Here is a 27,244-nt window from a genome sequence, read left to right as displayed (position 1 = left end):
GTAATATGGCTTTCGACTGTTTTAATTGGAGATTGGATGGATTAATTTGAGGCGGAAATAAATTATAAAATACCAACTCCACTTAAAAACGCAAACAGTCGAGTGTTAAACATTAAGTGCTAAACACTTAATAATACACTTGCAAATTATTAAACCTCTACAAAATATTTATCAAACTATGGAATAAACTAATACGTATGTTTAATGTTTCCAATTAAAATTTGAATAATTTTTAATATTTGAATTGAACACACTTCAGACTGGATGTTCAAGTTCAGATTACCTTATGCAACAAAGTTCATTAATTAATCGTTAATGTCACCACACAACAGCTTCACAAAGCTGAACTTTGCTCTTTCTAAACGCTTCTCACGCATGTATATTTTTTATCCATCCTCACATGTCTTCCGGAAGAGCGCTACTACAGGCCAAGATTGATGAGCCTTCTATTAGAATTAGATCATGATTTAATGGAATATGAGATATCCATCCATCTTCAACAACAAGCCAACAACAGATCCTGGCTAGGGTTGATGCTGCGAATACCTTCCACCTACTGTAGCAGCATTTGGCCCGGGTGTGGATCCGGTTTCGAAGCAATATTAGCGGGCTCCATTTATCTCCACAACCCATTCCATTCATTCCACGTAAAGGAGAAAGCAATCGACTTGGTTTGGGTTTTGGGGAATGTTTTACGGACAGCGGAGAGCGATTTGAAGAGCTGCCGGAAATTTGCCTTTATCGTACATGAGAAAGAGAGGGATCGGTCTGTGCTCATTAATGATCGTGTATACGTCGGTGTGTGTGCATAGTATCGTGTGGCATGCGAGTTGAAGCTGTGTGATATATGACTCGGTAAAAGTTCGCTTTCCTATACAAAGTTACCTCCTGGCGTTCAGTTGGTAAAGGGGATGTACATTTAGGAAATCAATTAAAGCGCCCATTCGGGCATGTTTTGTAATATTTCCACGTCACCCATGTTTCGTCAATGAGTGTAAAATGCTGAGACATTTGTTGATTGTTTAGTTAACTCAATTATCGCATGTACAGAAAATATCTTCTACGTGTCTTGAATGAACAATCCTTATGCTATGATACTTGTGAATGGACTTGTGCGACTTTTGAATTATGATACTTAGTATATCTCGCTATAACAACTATTATTCTTAGGTTTAATGCATATGGATTTTCTCACGTCGAACTAATGTAATTTTCATTGTGCGGCCACGCATCCCTTTCATGAACAGCAAGCAATCGTCTGGTATTTTCAGTTAAAACGAGTACTACGGTGTCAACTTGCCCGCCTAAATGTTGTTATCATCGATTTATTGATCGCTTAGTTTTCTCCATCACCCAATGCTCTAACCTACTAACCTTCAGTTAGCGCAAACTTCCCGCCAGCACACGGGTTCAAATGGTAAACCCAGCCAAACGCTCTAAGTGGGAAACCGCACAACATTAGTCACATGATTTCATTTAAAGATCAATTAGAGGAACCATTATTTAAAAGGACCTGGTCGGCACAGTTTCACTGCTCCGACATTCGCCGGCAACCAACATTTGTCGGTGTCATCGTTTCCGTCTTGGTCTAGAGCGACCAGTTTGTCGTTTGGAGAAATTTTGCACCATTTTATATTTTTCCGTTCATCATTTCTACCGCTTTTTACTACACTGGGTTTTCTCCATCATGCAGCCACGTCCGGTTCAATGGTGTCAAACTGTGTAACGATGGTCGAGTTGAAGAGCAACCCACTTGAACCGAGCTGCTCTTTGCGGTGTACGGTGGGGAATGCCCGGTAGCGTAAAGGGGCAATTTCGGTCTGGCGATACTATATCACTACCACTCGTTTCGAGAGGCTGTTGAATAGTGGAGTGACGTGCAACATTATAGGGTTTAATTCGGCGCTCGAACTTTGGCATACATCTTTTATGAACGTTGTTGAGGTTCCCATGTTTTACATCATCGCAATGTTACTCTTGTAACTTGAATCATAGTCTGTGCAAAATCGGGGAGCTAACCTCAGCTAGGATTAAGTGCATCGGTTTTGTTTCTACTCGATAAAAATAATACAAATGTTAGAGACAGTTCGTATTCACGAGTTATTTTGTTGAATATTATTGTGTTCTCAAGAACTCACACTTTTGTGGTTTGTCTTTTTGACAGACTGCATACTTTTCCATAATAGTAAAATTAGATTTTCCAGCACATCACAGACCCGATCATTGGCTTCCCGTGCCATGATCAACGACTCTTCGGTCCGGACGAGTGTTACGAGTTACGCAGCGTGCGAATGCTCTGCGTGCGGGATGATTTTACGAGCAAAACTCGCTCAATTATTCATAATTATGTAGAAACTTTGGTTGATCTCATCAACGCGCTCTTGTCTGGGATGGGGTCAAATCCAAAACTTTTGCCACTTCTTGGCCCATAAACTTCAATGTGCGAATCACAAACTGTTGCGACTGTGCGAGTGAGCAAATGAATATGACATTCTCAATTTTATTGGCTTTCGCCTTTGAAACTTTTGAATAGTTTGAAGTCAAGTTGAGCTGCCTTCTTGGAACAGAGGGTTTGCTCCTGCCAGGACAAAGTTGCTTAAGCGTATTGTGTCATCTTCCCTGGCTATTAAGCCTATCGTATCGCGCAACAGTTACCAAAAGTAAAGAAAATGTTTGATTGACCGTTCTCTGTAATAATGCCATCTGATGTCTTTAAAATGTGCATTTTCCTATTGCAGAACTACCAGACAGTGGGCCCACCCTGTGGACGGAACATACCCGCTATGAGCCAGGTGACGTGCTGAGAGCAAACTGCACCTCACAACCATCGAGACCGAAAGCTGAGCTAACACTAACGCTGAACAACATGGTGGTAAGTATTCTGAAATTGTTATTCGCAAAATTCGCGTTACTTTGCCACCTCAACCAGTATACAGCGGTAGATTAATTTTCATTCAAATATGCTACAGTTTCGAGATAAGGTTGGACTCTAAACCCCATTTTCCAGAGTTTATTCGATTTTCCAGAACTGGTGGCTGAGTGTACAGGGTAAATTTGGGACATTTTAGAAGCTGTCTCAGTTTTTTGAGACAGCAGCATCTACTCGCTGAAATGTCCAGTTCCCTAGCAATCCGAACCCCTAAAAACAATCCTCTTCCGTTACGGAAAATGCAAAACATTGCTGTATTTAATTAAAGCGTGCCTGCTGGTGAGTGATGACGGACGGACCTCATGAAATTTAGTTCACATAAAAACAACTGAATACGATACAAAAACCAAAGCTGAGAAATGATTTAGGAATGGTGCAAGTATTTCATGTTAAATGTACGGTTGTGATTTGTGATTCAAGATTGAAGCTAAAAGGGGTATGACATTTTAATAGACAAGTGCATGCTGTACAGAACTTCTTGATAGTATGCATAGATGAATGAAGCATTTCAAATAATTAGAATTGCATCGGACTTAATCTCCGAAACAGTTGAATATTCTTGATATTGTTATTTCTACGATACTTTCCTCGTCCTTCCATCATCCCGAGAATGGCATCATTTAATCCCCTGAATAATTCTATGACTTGTATGAAGAATGTCATGCGCTCTTAGAAAGTGGCATGACTCAATGAGCAACATTTTGTTTGTTAGATGTTTTTTATTTAATTTTAAAGTAGTTAGGGAGAAAAATTGCACATTTATTTATTTATTTATTTATTTATTTATTTATTTATTTATTTATTTATTTATTTATTTATTTATTTACTTATTTATTTATTTCATTTCATACACAACCGACGGACCATCGTGTCTAATCGGCAACCTTATAATTAAATTAAGGAGCATATAAATAGACCTCTAGTTATTAGCTAACATTAAATGTGACGTAGACGCAATTTCTCCTTGAACGTATATGTAGACATACTAAAATCGAACAAATCTAACACTTCATTGAACTCGAGGGACATACGTATAATGGGGTGCATGGCTATGGTTGTTCCCTGGCTATGGTTGTTCCCTGGCTATGGTTGTTGCGGGTACGCGGTACACGGAGATGGAAATTGGATCTAAGAATCTGACAGGGAGCGAACAAATTGATGCTGGCTAGTAATGCCGGGGAATCGATCTCTCCGTTAAGGAGCCGGAATATGAAATGAATATGGAATATGAAGGCATTGGGCGTTTTTACGTCGATAGCAGAGTGGTTCAAGTCCGAGAAGCAGACACCGCTGATGGTAGGAGGGCCGAGCGTGGTGGGATTGCCATGGAAGGAGTCGAACCGCGTACCTGGTGAGTCTCCGTTGAATGGCTTCGAGGCGATTGATGTCACCAACGCCAAGCGGGCACCAGATCGGACAGCAGTACTCCAGGCACGACCTTACGATGGCACAGAAGATCGACTTGACGCACATGGGATCGGTAAACTCGCTACAGGTCCGCGTAATTAGACCAAGTAGCTGATTTCCGTTCGCAACAACGCTATCAATGTGAGGGCGAAATGACATCTTCTGATCGAGTAGCACCCCCAGATCACGGATACATGTCGTGCGAGCCAAAGCCGTGTTGAGCATAGTGTATGTAAACGTGATAGGGTGACGGGCTCTGCTGATTGTTATACACTGACATTTATCAGCACACACTTGGAGGGCGTTTCTGCTGCACCAGCTGTCGAGATTCTCGAGGATCATTTGAAGGCATACACAGTCACTGTCATTTCTAACTGGAGCGAATATTTTTACGTCGTCGGCGTACATTAGGTATTGGCCTGGCGGTAAAACAAAAGATAGATCATTTATATAGATGAGGAAGAGAGAAGGAGTGAGAGCGATGAGATCCTATGCTTATGTAGTACGAACGACCAGTTAAGTATGAACGCAGCCAGGCGAAGTGCCAGTTCAGAAAACCGAGTTTTTTTTAGCTTCGAGAGTAGAATATCATGAGAGATACTATCGAACGCAGCCCTGAAGTCGATATATACTGCATCAACTTGAGTACCACGATCCATGTGGTCGAAGCAGAAACCAACAAATTCAGCAAGATTAGTGGTGGAAGATCTCCTTGGGAGAAATCCATGCTGACTAGGGCTCATATAGTTTTGAGCTGCTGTGAGTAGCGGATTGTATAGAATGAGCTCAAACACCTTTGCACAAGCGCATAGGGAAACAATGCCACGATAATTGCAAGCATGAAGTCGACTGCCTTTTTTATGGATAGGAACCATTCGCGCGTGTTTCTAGGACCCAGGGTACGTGCCACGCATAAGGGAATCATTAAATATTTTGGCAAGAATGGGTGCGAGTGATTGACGGCAGTGCTTCAAAATGTATGCGGGAATATTGTCAGGTCCAGATGATGTAGATGGTTTTATATCGCTGAGTGTGCGCGCAACTAATGCTTCGTCAATTGTGGGTAAAATAAAGTCAATAGCATCCGATGGAGTATTGCAAGTGGCCTCATCTAGTGTGTTAGGATTGTGAACAGGAAGGGTGAATGCATCAGCGAAACGATTGGCGAAAATGTTGCAAATATCGGATGTATCGATACTAGTTTCGCCATTGTAGCTCATTGACGGAGGGATACTTCTTATATTGCGCCGTTTGTTCCAGAAGCTCCAGAACCGTGTCGGCTTAGAAAACAGCTGCTTTTCAGTACGGCGAATGATGGAGCGGTAGAGCACACGATTTTGTCGACGATAATTGTTCAGTGCATCGAAAAAAAATCTCCTATGCAGCGATGATCTCGTTCTACTGTAATCCGCGTAGGCTTTTGATTTTATTTTTTTTAACCGTCTTATAGATGCATTAGACCAATCGGGGCCAGACTTTCGTTGAGCAACAGGAACGCAGGAATTAATCGCTGAGCGCATAAAAACGCTAAAGAAATCGGTGGCTTCGTCGATAGTGGCAAAGTTGGAGCACTCAAAATTGCGGTCAAACGACACAATAAGAGCATTCATACGATCCACATTCGTTTTGAAGAAATTTCTATTGACTGTACTGCGAGTGTGACTGTTGGTGGTGTGGGATAGTTGTACGGGATAATAAATCATCATATCCAATGAAGGATGATAAAAGTCCTCACTGAGAAGTGGAATACTATAGTGTGTTACGTATGAGAGGGAGTTCTCTAGAGCCGAAGTACCATTCACAGAGTGCAGAGGTGTGATTGAGTCGCACAAAATATTGGTTGCGGCAAGGTTTGCGAAGACCAGATCCAATTGACGCCCAGATTGATTTGCAATACCACTCAACTGAAATAATCCGGTACTGTGCAACCCATCAACGAAATCGGTATTAGCCACGGAATTGCATAAAGGTGCATAATGCATGACAGAATAACATGGAGATCAATCGGTGGCTTCTGATGTATTAGTCAGCTCCCATCTGATATCAGGTTTATTGAAACAAACCTGAAACAAATTTTCACATGCACTGGATAGGCTTTTCGTATCTTTCGCCAAATGCTTTACAGGTATTTTAAATCAAATTTAATAGCTAACTGGTTTAGAATTAGTTTTCACTGCTCTACATGAGCAAATCATTTAAAAAGACATATTGAGAATAAACATAATTTCAGACGGGAAATGAAAGATATCTCATGCCTGCAATTTACAATCATACATAACCAAGAATTGTGAATCGCTACTTGATTATTGCTTTTATAATTTAATTGCAAATTTTTTAATCCCTGTTTCAAACTAAATCAACGCAATGATTGGGGTTTTCAAACGAACATTTAAATTGTTGTTCGGTGTACAAACTCAAATTAACCATCCCAATTAAACATTCCGTTCATCGCAATTTCACACTATACATTTCGGGTATACCGGAGTGTGGAAGAGACTTGAGCTGCATCCTTTCACATGTTGTTCATGTTTCCAACAAAACAACGGTGAATGCCTTCAGTTTTGGCGTTGATAAAATCCCACTTCCCATTGTGTTGCTATCGCATGTCCAGAGCATCGATTGTGATGCTGGGAATGTGGGTAATTGTTCCTGCGAGAATTTCGATGCTGGAATCCCTGCAAATACTGCACAGTGCGCTGTTGTTCAATCGTCAGTCGTTGCTGCGTAACGATTAGGGATAGCCAAGGTACACTACCGAGTTGATTAGCAAATGCTCCCACAGACTTCGCGACCATGCTATCTACGAGTCGGCTTTATCCCGCACAGTCCGATCACGGACACGGCTGTTGCCACAGATTCCGCTCCGTGACAAAACTCAAAGGAGCTTGACACCCGCAGAATCAAACCACCGACGCTTAAACGTGAAGATGGGCGGAGGTAACTGCACGGGGGGAGTTTTTTACACATTGCAGCGACCATCCTCTCCGAAGAGTTTTCATTTCTCTCCGAGTTGCTAGACACTATGTGGACGGAGGCACGACTGTAAAGCTAATGAAATAGCATGACTCTCTGCTGGTTGTGCGCAAACGGAGGATGTTTCGGAATTTAATTAGCTATCCGAGATCCGAAACGAACATCATCGTGCCTGGAACCGGGAGTCACCATACCGTTTCGCAGCAAAAGTGGACACTTCTCTCCCATCGGAAGTTGGTTTCAAAGTGCCGTTTGGCACAAAGTACCGCAGCGTAGAACGAGACAAATGCGTTTCCGGGCTTGGCCGGTGTGTATGCACATTGTAGCAGTAAATTAAAAGTCATTAACAGCAAAATGGGAATTGTGGCAATGTAGCCATTGCCTGGCTTGGGTGTAGCAGCACTTGAATTGCAGATGCAGTAAGCGATAGTTGGTTTTACCGTTCTGTCGGTTGTTGTTGTGACAGTGTGTGTAGGTGAAAAGTCTTACTCGAGATCAGATTTAGAAAGTCCTTACTGATGTCACATGAAGCTTTTGTGATTTCATTCAATTTTCGCATAGCAAACATAGCAAAGCAATGCATTGATTGTATTCATACACTCGTTCGCCACTGATCGTAGCGAATGATTCCGTTGACTGGCTCATATTAAATTGCTTCATGCTTCTAGAAGCTTCATGAAATATCCATACATTGTAATAATATTTGCTAATTTCAAAGAGTCCGACGAGAAGTAATAAATAATTTAGGTGGCATTTGATTTGCTTTGTGAAAATGAAAGGATATCGACACAGTGGAATTGCTTAAGAATGTTTAAACATTTCATGTTCAGGGTTATATAGTCGTCTAAAACAACTTAAAAATTATACGATATAAGCTGAACGAAATAAGTTTGAACGCATTTTCTTTACACGCTTACTAGACTGATTTTTTATTAATACTGGGTTATCATAAGCAATGATAAATGTTATAATACAACTAATAATAATAACCATCTAAGTCTGCAAATCCCGCAGAAAAAATTGAAAGCCTCGATTGTGTAATAAACTGCAAAAAGGTAATGGACATTTTTCTGATTTGAATTGATGAATTCGTTACACTATTCCATTCATGTCTGTGGTTCTTGGTGGACGGTTTTATGAGTTTTCATATCGCTTGTTTCCAAACGGAAACTTTTACCACTAATCTGTAAGTCTACTGCACCTGTACATGCAAATCTATGCCCGTCAATGTTGGCCTCGCCCGTCGTTTATCCTTTGAGTTGCATGTAGTGGCGAAAGGGGCTAACACTTACCCCTTCGCTAGTGCATTTCACCGGAGAACTATCGGATTGCTTCAATATGTTTCAATTAAATTCAAACTTATTCTCGCCCATTTGGACCAGCTGACGTACCGGAACCGAATCTCCAAACGCTCTTGTGAGTGTGGAAAGACGTGTCCGCTGCTCGAAAACGTAAACCAACCAATTGAACCGAGATTGGATCCAACTTTTACTTGCCTTTTCTGAGCGTTGTACGTCCGCAAGTTTCGCTCGTTAACTGATAAATCATCGGTGCAATGTTAGGCAAAAAAAACAGAATCTCTCAGGGAAAACTATCGCTTTTTCTCCCCGCTGGTACCTGGTGCCGGTGCACCCGCCGTGGAGGCAAGAGGATATGTGAGCTGAAAGTTTTTGCGCACGTTTTTTGCGCACGTTTTTTGCGCACAAACACATGCATCCGTTTTCGAGCAACGACGTGAAACAGGGAAGCGTATTTGCGGTAGTTAGAATTTGCTCCGAAAATCGTCTCCCATTCCGGTTGTTTTATACCTCTCGCTTTGTTTGACGGTGGCTTCCTTCTGGAACACTTCCATATCCGTGCCACACGGACCATGGTACAGCCCGGAAAAGCCCCCCAACCAAGGTGGGTTCGCGCATTCCGGTTTGTTTGGACAAAATTCAATAAAACCTGGGAGGAATATTAATGGGAGCGAGAATGGCTTGCTTGGCTTTACTTGCATCGTTTCCACAGTTCGAATGCAATCCTGCGCCGCGTTCGAGTTAAGGTTCTCAAAATCGCGGCCCCATACAAAAAAGTGACAATGGCCGTTTGATGAAGCGGGAAAGCAACGCTTGCACGAAACGGGGAGAAATTTTGTGAGCTAGAATTTTGGAGTGAGTTTTTGGTGCGGTTCACGTGCATGATCCGCTGCGGACCATAGATTTGAACCATTTGATAGGAAGCGCTCACAGTGTGTTGGGAAAATAAGTGGAAGGTTGCAGGTCAAAATTGAAAATTAACGACCGGAAGTAATTTGAAAAGTTCAATATTGGTATTACGGCCAAGTACCGGTCATTTGGCTGATATTGGTAGTTGAAGAGAGTAGTAGAATGTTAGGAAATGTGAAGTACAGAATGTTGGATGTATGCTACAAGCTTACCTAGAAGTATTTATTTTAAATTTTAATCCTGCTTTTATTGAAGCACCTTTCTGTATACACCTTGCTAATTTGCAAGGTAAATTGTGTTTTTTTAAGCGGTTTAGTTCAATCGGTCCATTAATACATTCAACAAAAAGGGATAATTATTGTTGCTCTCGTTCCGAAGAACATGCTCCTTTAAAATGCCAATTATTCTATTCTTGAGCTGAACCATTCGCATGTCAATGGAATATTTGAGCATTAAAAATATCCTTGAACTTCATTATTTTTGAGATTCAATAACATTTTTTTCAAAAAATTCAGAAAATTAGAAATAGTGTTAGTGCCGTTACCTATGAACCGATTCCACATTGTGTAAAGGATTAATGGTCATAATGGGTTTTGTCATTAAAATAGTATCGTAAATCTTGAATAGGAAGGCTGGGTTGATAATAGTACCAAAAGAACCAAAGGAATAAAGTATAGAACATTGACATGAAAACAATTAAGCTAACAAGAACATGAAACATAAGCTAGTTATATCTATGATCTTCAATAATGTGGTTGTTATTGATAATTATTGTTTGTCCGTGCATTTAAGGATTTCTGCATATTGTTCTTCAACGATAAACATAATAAAAAATGTAGTATGTTTTATGTAAACAACTTAATTAATTACCTAAACCTATAATTCCTCTGATTCATATATTTTTCTGGATTTATTCCCATCAACAACACTCAAGACACATTAGACTATGTGAGATTTTTATCATTATTTGTATGAATAAAAAAGTCAGAATCCAAGAAACAAAATGCACACTACATGTGTTAATCCTTAGGTGGCGCAGAGAAAAGTTTGCGAGTCGTTTGCTGGTTACTAACTTTTCTTAGTTTTGCCAAAGAATTTTCAAGATCTCATCGTTGCTGTTTCGATTTAAGTGCTTCGAAAAGTCTGTGTCTAGGTTAAAGTGTCTCTAATGGATACAATAAATAAAAGTGTTCTTGAAAGCCCTTGCCATGAGTATTGGAATTCGTTTGGTCAACAGGAAAGGAAAAGTTCTGTCAAATAAAAGGACAGCAGCTTTATGTTTCTCAAGCTACAAACAACAAATGTAGATATAAAATCACACAAAATTTAATGCACACAAACTGCACAGAGCTTGATGTTTGCTGATTTGTTTTGAATAAAATTTATGAACAACTGAAGCAAAACTTTACCTGCGGTAAATGGTTATGATAAAGTGAACTGCAACGCTCAATCACTGTTCACATCATTGGATTGCATGGGATGTGAATAACAACTGAAGCTATTTGCTCTTCATAAATTGTAAATTCACCCTGCGGGCGAATAGATGAGCCCGTTTGTCAAGGTGCTGGAAACGGACGTTTATGTCTCCTGCTCTCTTTACCCGCCCTCGGTGTACGCATCTTCCCCGTACATCACTGAATGCCAAAATCTTTCCTTGTCTTTCGCTACATTGTGCCCGCTTAGTGAAGCACCTTCACCATAAGCGCACAGAAAGTGTGCTCGGTTCGTTGTTTGGTTACACAATTTCGTCGATATTTGCCTGCGGTGAAAAGTTTGCTGTGCAAATTTTGCCAAATTCGAGCCCACCTCAAATGGCCGGCACCGGCGAGGCTGGTGAATTTGTGTCGCAAACTTTAGCTAACGCAAAACCGACCGATTGAGGACGAGTTGGTTCCGTACCTAGTGCAAGTTGGTCTAGTTTAGCTTCGGGGTTGTTCGGGGCCCGGCCGGGAACGGCCCGTGGGTGACGAAGACAAAACCCATCCAACCCGATCCCCATTCTGCTCTAACGATGCTGGTAATTTGTTTTAGTTATTCTACCAAAATGATTTGATTAGTCAAGCGGCGTTTAGGTGCTTCTTGACGGAGGCAAGCCGAGCGCCTGTTCGGTGCAGTTTTCGGTCGAAAATTTTGATCAAAAATCAACACGAGAAAAGTGGATTTAATTAACAGATGCTTCCCACGCCGCTCCCAAGCTCTCCTCATCTTGTTCGTTGGCTTGGTTTTCTACGCAAACGTTTTGTGAAGCTTTTTGCCTTATTAGCCTTTACTAAAGCGCCGGTTCTGGTTTGTCTGCTCGTTTCCGGTAATGTTCCGAATTGGACGAAAAATGGAAAACCGTGTACTTTTGAAAGGATTCCCCAAAATAGGACCAACTTTGGCCGTTTGCTGACAATGGTGTTTCCGCGTTAGAATTTGATCAGCATTGCTCGGTGCTGGTTGGTGTGTACAGGGAATGAAACTGATATCTAATAGCCCTTGATAAGGGCGAATCAAAATGTAAATTGCCATACCATACTGTTTCCTGTTTCTAAATTGGATCAGGAAGGGATTGTATAAGGTGGTTTAAAACCTGTTGCTGTAGAATTTTTGGCCTACATCAGCTCAATGTGATGCAGTTGTGGCTTGGTTTAAAAATGTAACTCCGTGTTAAGGTGTAAGAAAACCCGGTGATTCATTGGCTATGGTGAAACGTTAATTAGCGCACGAACATTCTAAATTACTTTCGAACATTCACATAATTTTAAGTATGTAAATAGGTACCAATTCATAGAACAATATTCCTTGTTTCTGATGAAGCCTGTGAAGTCGAGCATACATTTCACATTTGAAAGTTTTTCCCTTAAGTTACATATTTCATGAACCTTTTTATGTGGGTAGCGTGGGTGTGGTACATTGGTAGAATGTTGTTTCTATCAGCTCAATTAATAGCTATGATTTATTCATAAATGACAATGATTCAAGAAATCTGTGTCCTAAAGCCTACCATTTTATCAACAAAGTTTCATACCCCTTTTTGCGTTTGGTAAAAACTTTCAACTTAATGTGTTCTAAATGCTTAGAATTTGAATAGATTGTATGTTTGTTGATGTTCTACTTTATAATCAGGAACTTTGTTGAAATTTTACCACACACACTAAACATAATCAGAAAAAAGTTTTTACAAAGTTGTCCTTTACAGAGCGCCGGTTCTCCTAATTTAGCCGTACGAGGCACAATTTAATTGACGAAGATAAAATTCCACGAACGCCAAATCATGTCGTGCGCTTGTCAGATCTCCAGGCACAATTTCCAGACACCGACACCATCTCACCGTTTTTCGTGTCCGTCATGACAAACGCGGAAATCCATCCGACTGTGCAGTGACTTTTCGTTGCGTTATTTTTTTTTTCTTCTTCCTCATCCTACTGTGAGCTCTGCTTTGTACGAAGCTCGTGTCTTTATTCAGCGCAAACATCAAAGCAAATCTTGTTCGCATCGTAACTCAAGCGATACGGTTCTGGAGTGCTCTTTTCTAGTTCTAGCTTATCCGGATTGCGAAGGAGGTTCGGTTCCCCGGCACCCGGGCCATCATCGCCATTTTCTTTGTGGGTGGTGGCCAAGCATCACCATGCCAACCTGCGAGCCTTTACCAAACCCACCGCAGCACCGACCGCTCGGCATCATTATGTACGCTCTGCCTCTGGAATCTTGGGCAAAAGTAATCAATATTTTAATTGGATGAAGATTTCTGAATATTAAAACCGTGAGATTCGATCCGAAGGGCAAAGTTTTTACCCGGACCGAGGTGCCTTAAGCTTATTGCGTTGGACGCGTGCAAATGGAAGCTGTAGGAAGCGTCCCGGACAGAGTTTGAAGTCAGTCATTTTTAACTTAAATTTCTTCACACTCACGCTCAGTGCTGACCATGGTTTCTGGCAAGAGCAAAAGTTCTTAGGATAATGTGCACAAAATTGATCAATCCATCTTTAGAAGATTGTGCTAGAGGCGGGCAGACTACACGCGTTATTAAAAAAAATTATTCCATTGAATTAAAAAAAAACTAGGTTCCATTTGAAATCTAGGATTAAAACACCATCCTTCATAACCCAAATAAAATCTACCGAAACTTGCAATATTCTTTAACATAAAATAAAAGTAAGTCACACCATAGAGTTAAACCACTTCTAACTTTAAGTTGTAAAATACCCGTTTACCAATTTTTCATCACTATCTTACATTTCCAAAAGGAAGCAAACCATCTTAAAGCAAAAATCTTTACAAAAAGTTCGTTGTCTTAGAAGCTGTCTCATCGTGCCCTTGTAGCATTTTCCGCCTTTAAGAAAGAATATCCCAGTTATTGCATCACATAGATAGTTGGGAAAAGTTGACAAGGCTTTCATTTCACCTTTTTGTGGTTGGCTGTTTAACTCCTGCCCACGGCATCAAGTGCTGCTTGCCGTGGCTACCGAATTTCTCACACAGTTTATCTTCATCGTTTCAGCACGAGTCCCTGGTATGTACGGTTGCGTGTGTCGCTTGATGTTACTACCTTCGCGTTGACCAAACTCGGCTCCTTCGGCACTAGCAACCGAGTCCCTGCCCCCACACCGGCCACCAAGCAAAAATGTGAGAAAATTGTGATCAAATAGGCACTTGTCGTTTTCACCTACGACTTCACCTTTTCGCACCGTGGCCGTTTTATTGTTCTTCGCTTGCACCCATTCAATTGAAGCACTTGTGTCCTGCTGTTTCTGCACAAATGGCACTTGAGCAACTCAAATACTCACTCAAGCGCGCACACACACACACACACCCACAGAAACCTACCGACAGCGTTCACCGATGGGTGGAATCGGGTCTCGAGAAAGGTTTCGTATTTTTTTCTACCGACGGAAAAAACACTTAACAGCAAAATTAAAAGTTTATGGGGAAAATTTTAAATTGCTTCTTGGGTCAAGTTTCCGGAAGCTCGGTGGTGTGTCGAGAAGCTCGACGCACGCAAAAAAGAAGGCACGTGGGAAATGAATCCGATAAGAGAAAGAGGCGCCAGTGGATGGCTGAGGTGGAGCGGGGCCAGGCAGGACTTTTCCGTTCCTACGAGCTACAGCATTTCATGCATTTCCTTTACGCCGGGTTGATGATAAGGTGGAAAAGTTGAAACTTTTACGACGATGCTTATTATTGCTATAAGCGTTCAAACGGGTGAACCGAACGGTAAATGGTATCGTTCCGTAGGGGTTACGGCAGGGAAGAGTGTATGGTCACCTGAAACATTCAACCGGACACCGATCAAATACATTGCATCACTGCCACCCGGTGGACCATGCGGTAGGTCTGAGAGGGGAAGGGACGCAAACGGAAGTGCCAAAAAGTTGGCCACATTTGCCGAACGTGTGGAACGTGTGGCCAGGCGCTGGGAATGCCCTTTGCACTATTTTGGTGTGCCGGGTGGAGGCTGCGGTGGAGTTGTTAGAGCAAAAATTTATGTCTACGTTCAGGTGCTGGCTGGCCGGCAACAAATTACTTCCGTGCAATGGTAAAACCCGAAAAACTTTGAATTATTACCGATCGGAAAAGTAACATATTGATGATGCAATTTATGATAGACTTGCAGGTTTTGTTCCATTTTTGTGGAGTTTCCAGAGTAGTTCGCTCAGGATAAAATGTTTAAAATTGTTCACTAAGTTTCTGAAGGTTGAAACTCTTTTGTCATATTTGTAGTAATGAAAGGTAGGGTAACTGTACCAGTATTTGGCAGTGTACCTGTTTTCGACAGGGTTTTCGACTAAAAACGTGTAATTTCGCAAAAATGCGTTGAAAATTGTCTCAACACATATTTTTTAAATAGAGATGTGCTTATTTGTTATTCAAATGGAAAGTTTCACATCATTTCCTTGCATATTTTTTTTAAATACCAAACAAAATGAGCAGAGTACAAAATGTTTCGGCCATCAGCAAATAGTTCGGCAGGTTTCATTATAAAGAGAACTAGACCACTAACACAATTAAAGTGTGGTTTTTATGAAAGATTCTATGATAGAAGAATTTATTAAAACCCGCTTGAAATTTCAAAATCACGAAAATCAAGTAATTATTCACTTTAAATGCTGCCGAAAATAGGTACACGATAAATGTTGATTATTGAAAGATCAATGCTGTAGGCACGTGCCGAAATTTGAAACAATAACACACTTTTGATTTTATTGAATAATCATTTATAACTTGATCAGAACACCAAAATGCGTATGTCGACACATTAAACGACATTTCTTGTATCAAATATCACCAACTTCACTTAAATAATTCAATAACTTGAGAGAAAAATAATAATTTGTGAGCCAGTCGAAGTCGTACTCTGGAGCCGTCGTAGTGTCTTTTTTCTTCAATACTTACTTTGTTTGTAACTCACATCAAAGAGACTGTAAAAAGTGCCAGCAAAATTACTAAAATGGGCAACATTAAATTAATAATTTAAGAGCTTTTCAACACCAATTTCAGGAAAGTGAAAATGACAAACTGTTTTAAACATTTTTGTCTGCCTATTTGCAATGATTAAAACCTTTTCCGACCCGTATTTGAGTAGCCGAAAATAGGTGCAAACTGCCGAAAATGGGAACAAAAACAGTGTTTGCATTTTCAAGAATATCTCTAAAAAATACATTTAACTCGGAAAATAAAAAATAGCACTACATATTACGATAGTTTATCGTTTAAAATAAAGTCACTTGCATGAAAAATAGTAGTAGTAGTAGTAGTTTATTTGGATTCGTAGTGGTGAATGTAATTATGTTTTTACATGTAATTATGTAATGTAATTATGTTTTACAGTAGTACCGTGGGAAAAATTCACAAAAGAAAACCCACATAGAAAAGAATAATAATTGTAAGTGTGCTTGCAGTTTTTGTGAAACTACTTCACTGACCCGCCCAATACTGGTACATTTACCCTAGTGTATTTTAGTAAATTTAAGCAAATATTGATGTTTTGTTTATATTTCGATACCGTATGAACTCATCAAAACTGATTTGTTCCATTTAAATTCTGTCAATGACTAGCATAGCATAGTCATAGTCAGACAGATTCATCTGGTTGTATTTTTAGAACAAGATTGTTCATCGATGCTATCACGTAATTGAGCTACTATTTCTCGTACACCCAAGAATCACACGTTTATATGTGACTGTTCAAAATGCTATCATTTTTTCCATCTATCGTTCGCTCGCTCGCACACTCCTGTACACAAAAGTAAACACCAGGTGATTCATATCGTAATCAACACTGGCCCTATTGGTCTAGCACTCGCTAATGGCACTTCAAACGCACTTGCCATTCATGGGATGCAATCCACTTACAGCGAAGCTGAAGTGTTTGAATGGCTGATGATGTTTATCTGGTATCAGATGGTTATTACACTCCACGCTCGGGTGAGGCATTAGGTGCGAGCGCTTGACATCCCATTCAATCCCACGGGATGGAAAAATACAACTGGGGAAATGTTGGCCACTATCGTGTCGGATTATGTAAAGCAGCAAAATCATGGGGATAGGGATAAAAGTGTACTTTAATGTCACGTTGGGTGGAGTCTGGGGCTTATCGAAGTATTTAAGAGGTCTGTCTGGTAATATTCAAATAAATCCTTTCCATTATGGATTGCTACTTGAACGATTTGGATGACGATTTAACAACTTACGAAAATAAATTTGTTTTGTGTAAAAAATTAACATCCACAAATTAAAACATTTCGATGACCGCTAACACATCAACTCGATAGTAGCTGTACACAGCTTTGCGTGGCTATCGATAATAACATGACGGCATCGTTCAATTCACACTGCCTTAATCCCAAAACAAACGCCCAATTTTAAGCCAATTCTCTGTAAAGAGAACTCCTTCAAACGTCTTTTCGTTAACGTTTCCATTTCATGCTTCAACAAATGCTATTTAACCGTGGTGAATGGTTATCGTTTTGTTCGTCTTCTGCCCTTCCTATCCCATTTCGTGGCTTCTCAACCGACCGAACTTTCGCCGAGATTTTCTTCACCTTCGCTCTTCCCCCGCTGTCCAATTACAGTGCCTTATCCCGCGAGAAATAATAGATGGTTCGGGAATTAATTAATCCATTAAACAATCGCTGCCATCATGGGTTGAGGGGAGGGTGAGTTGGATTCGTACAGCCAGCAAACCCCTTCAACAACTACTGCGATCGCCACGGGGCCAACTTTCATCACTCAATTAGTGCGTCCGGAAGGAATTCCCAAAATGTCCAGTGCCAGAGAGTGGGTCGGGTTGGGTGGAAATTTACCGTATCTAACTGAGAGCTTCCATCAAACTGCCCTCTTCATTTGTATGTGTGTGTGTAGGTGCACCCGGTGGGATTTTGAGTAAACATCAATCAGCGGAAACATTCCACGTGCGCAGTGCTGCAGCAAGACCGTTAGCGGCAAGGACATGAAAGCGAACTATAGCGAACAAAAGCGTTCGTGTTGCGGTTGCACGAATTCACACATTTATCAGATGATTAGCGCTCGAATCGAAGGGCGGGTAAGATTCAACCTTTGTCATGGAATTCAGACGGGAGGCTTGAGTTTACACTACGGAAACCTTTCAACCCGTTCCTTTCCATGCTAATTGTAACGAGCTGGTATATCTTATCGATTTGGCTGAATAAGCTCGGTGATGTTAAATCAAATCACCCTCCAATCAAATCTTACCTTACCATGAGGTGAGGCAGAATGGTGCTGGCTGGTGTTTTCACATAATAATTCCGAACCTTACTAGGGTGACGCAAAGAGTGGATTACTTGCTTGACGAGTTTTATGCCTTTGAAGTTATAATATTTATTTATTTATGCGAATTTTCAAACAATTATTCATTGTTTAAAAAGAGCTTCAACTATATATAGACTCGTAAAATAGAAAAATAAAACATATAAATTTCATAAAAACTCTTAAAAATGCTATTGAGGGCGAGCTAGAATAAGATGCTCATTGTTCAAATCCTTCGCCAGGAATAAAGTTTTTATCCACGATCCATAAGCTCGAAAATGGTCTTATATCTAGCAATGCCATTCATGTGCCGTCCATTTCTTAAAACCAACGCACCAGCTTGCTCTCTGATGGATCATTAAAACTGGAAATGGCTCAACACGATTTCACGTTGCTTAGCAGTAGCCTAGGCCTATAATGGTGCACAAAACTGGCTAATGAACCGGCAAACCCGTGGCACAACGAAAAGAACGCTTCCAGGCTGGAAGAAACAAAACAGCCACGGCACGATCCGGACGTTTATCGCAAATGAAAGTGAAGTGATTCGCTATTGACGCTGGCAGCAAACAGCATTGCCACACTTTTCTCCAACTCCGTACAATCGTCCTTCCAAACAGAAGAGGCTGTTCGAGTGCCTCCAGCAAACGGATCCAAATCCTCGATTGCGCTCTCGATGGCCCAGCGTTTACTCAGCCGTTTTAATTACGCTAATTAAATATTATTTATGAGCACGAATATCCATCGCGTCCCTCCTGCCGGTCTCAGTTGCTGTCGAAGGAAGCGCAATATACACCACGAAGCGCGATTGTCCCGGTGTAGATTCGTCTTCATCGGTGTGTTGCTTTGTTGGTCCGCTTTACTTTTACCCTCGTTTAGTTAATCCAACGGTGAGTGGAACAGAGAAGAAAGAAAGTACGAGGGAGAAAAAGAGCAAAATAGCAACGATCTTGCTAAGCGTCGCGGAAAAATCGCTCCCCATCGCCACTGCCATTCCCATTGACGACCGCAAAAGGTGCGATGTTTACTTTGCCGGCAAATAGGATAAAACTGGCTGAAAAATGTGAAGTCATTACACTGATAACGTTTCACTGCCTTTGCGACCGAGAGACCAAATTATACACCGAACAGTTGGTGGAAATGGAATCCGTCGGTCTGTCTCCGCGCCAGGGCGGCTGGGATCGAGTTTCGGGGCAAAACGTTTATGATACCGCTTAAATGCAAGAGGGTGTCAGTGATCACGAGAGTGAGAAGACCGGCAGGCACGGGGTTGGTTCGAAGGCACGCTTTACGAGTCACTTGTTACGCACAAGGGACACCGAGCGATGGGGGCCGCCCTCTAGAGGTAAAATGGGGAGGAGGGACACAAAAATGGAACCATATTTTGACACTAAAAAACTTCACAGCTCGCTCGCGTTACGTGATGCTTTGGGTGGTACCTCGTGTGGTGGCGGCTGCATCACGATGCTGCTTAAACGACGATTTTATGAGCACTTTTAAAATTTTACGATTCTTTGCTGGTTAGGAATGAGCCGGTGTTTTTTTTTTAACTCTAGAGAAAAAGAGGGTTTGACGTGAAAAAGAAAAGCAAGGTTATGGGAGAAATTTTTAAACTGAACTTTGAAATCCTTATGTGAATATGATCAGCGGTGACGTCTTAGCACGTGCTGTGGGGTTGGGTTTGTTTTTTATAACTCATCCGACGGAATCGTATCGGAAGGAGATTAGATTCTATCGGAATTTCAACGTTTTAGAGCAAACATCTGCCTTTTTTATGGGACGGCTGGAAATGCGATTGTTTGGTTCGGTTTTGTAGGCAAGTGCAGCACAACGTAGGCAACAAGAGTGTTTTTATTGCTTCAATTCAATGATACAATGAAGTGAATTAAACTCTTACTCATGTTTATAGATGCGTCTAATAAAACGATGTTTCCATTTTATTGACGGAACCCAAGAATAGATGTGACTGTGTTAAAGAATCCACATTTGGAGTTTCAATCTCAGATGAACGGAAACCCTCTATAAAAGCATGTTTTTCAACGATAAAAATAGGAAACATGCTTAAGCACCTTAACAACTTTGTCCAATGTCATATTTTAGTAATCCTTCCTGCAATCGGTTCTATAGCACGACTAAAACACCAATAGATGCCAAGCTGTCATCTCAAATATGCAAACTGCCGGCGGAAATCTATGCAATAAAACTTCACCGCCGTTTGCATGTGCATTTATCAAATGTATCCATTTGCACGGGCTACGTGTCATGGATGTTGTTTTTTTCCTCAACTTAATGCCTTACCAAGTTCTAAATTGAACTCACCGGTTTCGACAGCTTTGCCAGTTGCTAGGCGGAAGCAACCTGCGTGTTCTACCACCGGTGTAACCTCATGACAAATGTGAAAAATGGTTATGCTTCAACCCTAGCGTGCCCCTCGGAACCACCAGCGATTCTCGGCCATGTGTTGAAGGAAAAAGTTCACCGGAAACAAGTTTGCACGTGGAAAAACTTAACCCACAATACCTGATGTCAAGGGAACGGAATCCATCATCGCGCTGCTGATGCCCAAATGTGCTTCACGCCTGTTACAAATGGCACAAGTTTTGCTTAGTTTTTGGGTATTCCAAAAGCTTCCAACAACTGGGAGGGAGTTTCTTCTATCGGGTGTCGCGTTCGACATTTAGAAGTTCGCTTGGCAACCGATTTTGCATGTAGGTTTAGCGTGTCAGTGTTTTTGTTGTTGTTGTTGGTACTTTAACTACTGTTCCGACTCAACCGTGGTCTCTCTACTGACGTTGTTTTCCCCGAATTTCCCTCCTTCCAAGTACACCTCGTGCTTGATGGTTAGTTTACTAAGCTCTATGGGAGGAACCTTGAACTTGGAATTGGCGCACCCGAAACTAGGAAGTTCATTATTTACCGTGGATTATCTCGAGCAGCGGTTTTCCATAGTCCAGGACGAGCACTGAACGATGGTCCACGATTAATCATTAGACATGGGCCCGGGCAGGCTTAGAATGACGCATGCATGCCGGTTATTTATTTTTTGTTCGGTACGTAGGTAGAGCATTCTTGCCCACACTTTCGTGGTGTGCTTTGAAAAGGCTGAGAAAAAGGGGGGAAATGTATTTATCCTACAGTCTCCATCATCACGACCAGAAAAGTGGCCAAGTTGTTTGACAGATGTTCGTTCACATTTGTGGTAGTAGTAGGTTTTGTTTATTTCCACCGGATGGTTAGTTGGCAGGGTTGGTTCCCGGTGATACCCGCTCGCCTAGTTGCCTATGTTGCACGGTTCTGTTGCTATTGGGCAGAGAAGATGAACGATCGGATGTTGTTCGTCCGACTTCCGGAATGGAAGCGTAAAACTTTTGCACACCCAATAAACTTTTTTTCGGTTGTCACTTGGGTGTGGATCGGTGCGCGTTTTTGCTGGCAAGGGTCGGAAGTGAGACGTTTTACCAAACAACAACCTAGGCTCGCCGCGATGGCTGCCGGATTTGCTGATTCTATGGTGGTTCCATTTGGTGGAAATCTTGTGACAAATGTGTTTGCGGCTAGAAAGTTCACTTATCGGAAGTGGAGACTTTGCTCTGGGAAGGGCTTTTGCGAGCAACCCTTCTGTGTTCGCTGTTCGCTGGTATGGAAAATAAAGCAACACACAAGGAAACAATTATTCGAGGTCAGATCCTCACTAAACCCTCTTTTCAAAACACTTTTAAGCCGGAAGCTCGCTTTGGAGCAATGTGCTAAAAAATGTGTTATTTGTACAAAGAAGATTCTTGGATTTGAATGATGGTATTACCAATCTACGAAAAACAGTTATCATTTCAATACCATTTAAATGTTGTACGAGTTAGACATAAAAATGTATAACTTTTGGGGAAAAATGTTCTGTTGCTAGTTTATAGGCACAAATACTTCTTTTTATAATATATTATTTTGATTAATTTTTGATAAATTGATATTTCTTATGTGATCAAACAACCAAACAATAACAATTGATATTTTTGAATATTTACGTGCTTCTACCAGTTATATTTAAAAGGTTTTTATATTATTCGGTATGTAACTTTATGAGTGCAATATTGAAGAACAGTTAAAAACCTGTTTATACATTTTAATAAATGAATGAAGTGGAATTAAGCATCACTGGGATGCATTCGAAACTTGTGCACAAGGAATGCGTTTGAACAATATTTCATATACTAAAACACTATTTGAAACTTAAAACTACATATAAGTTCGAAGGAATATGATTCATCGAATTTATGATAAAGCTACAAAAGTGCTGTTACAATTAAAACTATTTGATAAAGTGGTTTACACTTTAAACTCAGGAATAAATAATCAAACACATGCATTTCTAATGTTAAAGACATACTTCATTGAACTCTCTGTTCTGTTAAATGAACGAACTTTCAGAAAAACATTTCATGGCTTACAGTTTGCAGACTTAGTAGCGGCAGCTTTTTTGTCCGTTACTTTGCCTGTGAAATAGGATGACCTGACTAATAGGTTTAAAATAAAGGCGGCTCTCTGATGTTACTAATAGCTACCGGTAAAATGCTTGGATAAAAAATGTATGCTCTCTAGAACGAACGTAGTATGGGAAGCATCCGTTGAGTTTGTTCGAATAGTGGAACAAAGTTTTTGTATACTATCTATCATTAGATAGCCCAAACACGCATTTTTTACACCTTTCGTGTAAAATAGTTTACACATATGGTTTTATTATTTTGTTTCTAACCATGATTTCAAGCACATACTCAGCGTTGCGATTTAATCCACATTCGCTACACTATCTATGTTCTGCTATTGTCTCATGTTCAAATGAATGGAAAAGGCCACGTGCCGAACGGCTCGCGGTAGAACGGGAGCGATGAAAGGTAAATGCACAACCGTACGTGCTTTATTGTACACTTTATTTCATTTAACCGATTTCACGGTCCTCCGCAAAGCTTTCGTCCAAGCACTTCGTGTAAAACCAAGTGGATGAACAAGTCGACTTAAATCCAATTACGGTACCAACTGAAACACACGGCCTTGCACACAATCCCACCCAATTGCACAGGTAATTCAACAAAAGACAGTACGAACAAGAAGGACGCAACTTCCGCTTCCTACACCGGGAAGGCCGGTATGGTGAAATGATCAAATTACTTCATTTTAAAGATAAAGCTCGTTTCCGTATTATTGAGAGCTGCTTGGCTATTATATTTTACGTTCCCCCAGGGCCAACGTATAGAAATTGTTCAAAGAATGGGGAAGGTCCAAGCATAACCGAGGGCAAAAAGTGAAGGACGTTGAATGTCTTGAGATTCGGAGTAAGTTAACCTTTTGAAAATTGGTTTGAGAATACAGTACAGTTGGTCTATTTTAACGAGCATTGAGAGACTTCGTTTCAACAACCGATTTCCAAACTGATTTGGATAAAAAGGTACAGTATTTTCTTTACTGAAAATATTTCGTATAAATAAAAAAGCAGCAATCTTTCACTATCTCAACTTTAAATGCGCGATTTAAAATATGCTAGAGAGGGAACAGTAATTCATTCTATACAGATGCATTTCAAAAATTTGCAGTAAATTAAACTGCTGCCAATCTTACAGAAGACTATTACTGGCGAAATGATACGAACTAAATCCTCATGAAAAGCAGAATTGTAACATACAAAAAATGCTTTACAAAGAACTCGCTTACCGTGTTAAATGGCAGTAATAACCCATGCCAGCCTAAAGCCAGCTGCACAACGAACAGTCATCTTCTAGCAGTGAACTACCGCGGAAGCTCCACAAATCCAGAATGTCCTCCAGTGCGGAAACCGGAATCGAGAGAGCAGAATTGTCTACGGCACCGGTAGCCGATGCCCATTAAGTCAGCCCGCGGTGTCGGTGTCGGGGCTTTATGTTACACTATAAATTAGCAATTATAAAAGTTTTCCGCTCGCTGGTCTTTCTCGCGTTCTTTGAATGAAATTCACTTCGAAAGGGGTTTCTTGAGTGTGGTTCGCTCATGCTGCTTTACGTGCTGCTCGCTGAAATGCTTCCGGTGCTTGCGCGGTTAACGATTCCGAAAACCCTCGTGCCAGGCTCTTTTACTCGGCGTTGCGGTTTGTCTATTTTGCTTTTTTTCTGTCGCGGCAGTAACAAGACTCGTACATGATGAATAGCAAGTGAATGGAGAAACAAACAGATGAGAGTGGCAGTAATGTATTGCTCATGGCACTTGTAGATGTTGTTCCCAAAAGTCCAACACAGTAAAAATATTATATAATGATCATTTTGTTAATTTACCATAAATCTAGCTGAAAACCAGTCCAACTCCTTGGTAGAACATTTATCTAGGTCTACCAGATCCCCTTTGGTTGGTTGAAACGGATGGTTTTGTGCTGATGTTTGAATTTGATATTCAGAATTTGGATAGTGCGAGAGCGCTGGGAACGGGAATATAGTAAGCACCAGCCGTTCAGACACTGGCGTATCCATCTAATTTATCTTTCAGATTCTTATTATATGTTATTTTACTTGTTTATTTATTTCTTTAAATAATAACAGTGAGTGTGGGGCATCAGGGGCATCGAGCTTTCCCACTGAAAGTTTTCACTTATACACCCATTGCACTATTTTATGTTAAAAAAATTGTAATCCTAGTAATAGACCAGTGCTCTTTTCAGGAGCACCTACCACTTGGCTTTGAAGATACATTTGCCGCGCTCAAGGTTTAGCTCAAGGTTTTTTTTTTTTTTTTTTTTGAAAAAATTGTGTTTAAATCTATTCTAGACATTTGTGTTGAAAATGTAACATTGATTATGGGGAAAAATGTACGATGTATATTGTAATAAGCTTTTCTATCAAAAAATCTATAATGTGGCGGACCATTTCTGTTAACGCCACAAAACACAGATTGGATATCATTGTAATAAACAATGTTAAAATGAAGAAGTTGAAGCTTTAAGAGTTAAAACGTTATAGTATGTAAGCCAAACATATGACTGTATAAGTTGTGGCGACGAAACAGTAGAAGAAAACAGGAAGTAGAACCTGTAAATAGTTATAAGATTTTTGGTATGTATTTGTAAAACCTGGAAATGTAAAAAAACGGTTCGGCTATTCATATTAGTAATCCCAACAAAAAAATCGTGATCGTCAGCATAAAAAATATAAGTTCACCAGTGCTATCTAAAGTACGCCAAAACCCGATACCATTTGACCTCTAACCTTAGAAGCATTTTTTTTTTGTATCTTGCCATTCTTTTCTAGTTTGATCTCGGGACGATTAACACGTTGCCTGTCATCTGTGACAGATTCAATTTGCCAACCCTGACAGCACCATCGAGACACGTGTCTTTCGTGGCCATGTCGCTGGTTTAGCAGTGCTGTGTGTGTGTGGCTGTGTCTGTGTGTGTGTCTTGTATCCACCCTTTTGCTCCGTGGATTACTGGCAGTTTTGCTACTCGACTTCGTTTCGAACCAGCATACCAAACCAGACTACCGCGCCGAACCATCGCCATGTCAATTAGAGCTTTGACAAAGCCATATTGCCACTTGGCCACAGTGAGGGCACGTCTCCGATGTGCTCTGGCGCACAATATGTGCTCGAGAACAAAAGTACGAGCCGGGCGCGATGCCCAGACACGATGGCATGTGATAGAAATCTCATATTTGACTAATTTTTATGCTCTCAACGTACTCGGTTGTGGCGATGGACACGGAGATAAATACTAACAAATAGCATCATAGTTGGTTTTCATGTTAACGCTTTTTGTTGTTGTCCGATGTGAAGGTCTAACAAAAGGTTTTTTTTGCGACTGCATTAAAGTAGAATCATCCTACCAAACCATTGTAATCGTTGCTGTTTCCTTGTTTTCAGTGCATAAGAGATGCCTTACGCTTGTATGACCAGTAACCATACTTGCTCTAGTAATGCTGCTTGTATCGTGAAATGGAAATTAATCCACGATAAAGTTTTTTTTTTATCGAATTATAAAGTAATAAGCGTGATTGATCACCTGATAATCCTGATCACCTGACCACCTAGCTATAAAAAGGCATTAAATTTGCAAACACCAGCGTAAAGCCACAGCGTATCATATTTCCTAAATAAAAACATTGAAATCTAATTAACACTTACGCAGGCGATTAAAGTGTTTACTGATATTTGCAAAAAAAAAAAAAATTAATACCTCCACCACGTTATGACACCTAACGAAAATGTATCTCAATTCTCTAACAAACGTAAACTAGTTAACGGGCGGAAACGAACCCGACAAACATGAGATGCTGATTTTATCCTTCGGCGTAGAAAAACGATTCTCGGGAACGCTGTTTCGACTGCAGATTGCTTCATTTTACAAATCATTAGGGTAAACGGTATTTTTCGGTCAAAAAGTTTTGAAAACAAGAAAAATTCAACAAACCTACTGGAAACATTCATCCATCCATCAGTCAGTCAGTCAGTCAGTCTGTTAGTCTCTCGGCAAGTCAGCCAGTCAGCCAGCCAGCAATGCCACCGTTCCGTCCATCCCCCGGTAAAAGGTCAGTGCGAAACAGCACAACACCCACCGGAAAGCTGTTGAAAGCTGTCCGTCGGGTTTGAAATTTTCCATAAATCATCAGCCGCGCGAGACACAAACGCTTCCAGTAGGAGAGGTCATGCCCTGGCTCCATTCGCAACCCGCTCCCTGTTTCTTTCATCCCGTTGTTAGTCGCCTCCGGGCCGCTGCTCCTTTTGTGCAAGCTTAAGCCACAACATTTCAATCCATTCCCCTCGCAGTCGTTGTTTGGTAAAGTTTTACGTTGTTAGTGCTGGTTTCCTGAGCTGATCATTCCGCCACACCATGCCGATTTCGCCCTGCGTTTGGGCTCCCCACGCTTCCACTCCGTTCGATCCGGTCGCAAACGACTGTTGTCCCTGTGGGGTCCATTTGTCATAAACCGTGCCCGCTTTGCCGACACTTCCGTTCTTGACACATCGGTCCTCTGGA

General features: G+C 40.9%; 1 protein-coding gene across 5 annotated transcripts in view; it reads left to right on the top strand.

The window, feature by feature from the left end:
• LOC121588746 overlaps window positions 1-27,244 on the top strand; it is a 145,228-nt gene that overhangs the window by 96,465 nt on the left and 21,519 nt on the right. For all 5 annotated transcript variants that reach the window (XM_041907050.1, XM_041907047.1, XM_041907049.1 and 2 more), the window contains one exon: window positions 2,739-2,872. In XM_041907050.1, the coding sequence (XP_041762984.1) occupies window positions 2,739-2,872 (134 nt within the window). The remainder of the gene's footprint in view (window positions 1-2,738; window positions 2,873-27,244) is intronic.

The sequence above is a fragment of the Anopheles merus genome, chromosome 2R, assembly GCF_017562075.2.
Source record: "Anopheles merus strain MAF chromosome 2R, AmerM5.1, whole genome shotgun sequence".
Lineage (NCBI taxonomy): Eukaryota > Metazoa > Arthropoda > Insecta > Diptera > Culicidae > Anopheles > Anopheles merus.
This window is presented reverse-complemented; position numbering and strand designations above follow the sequence as displayed.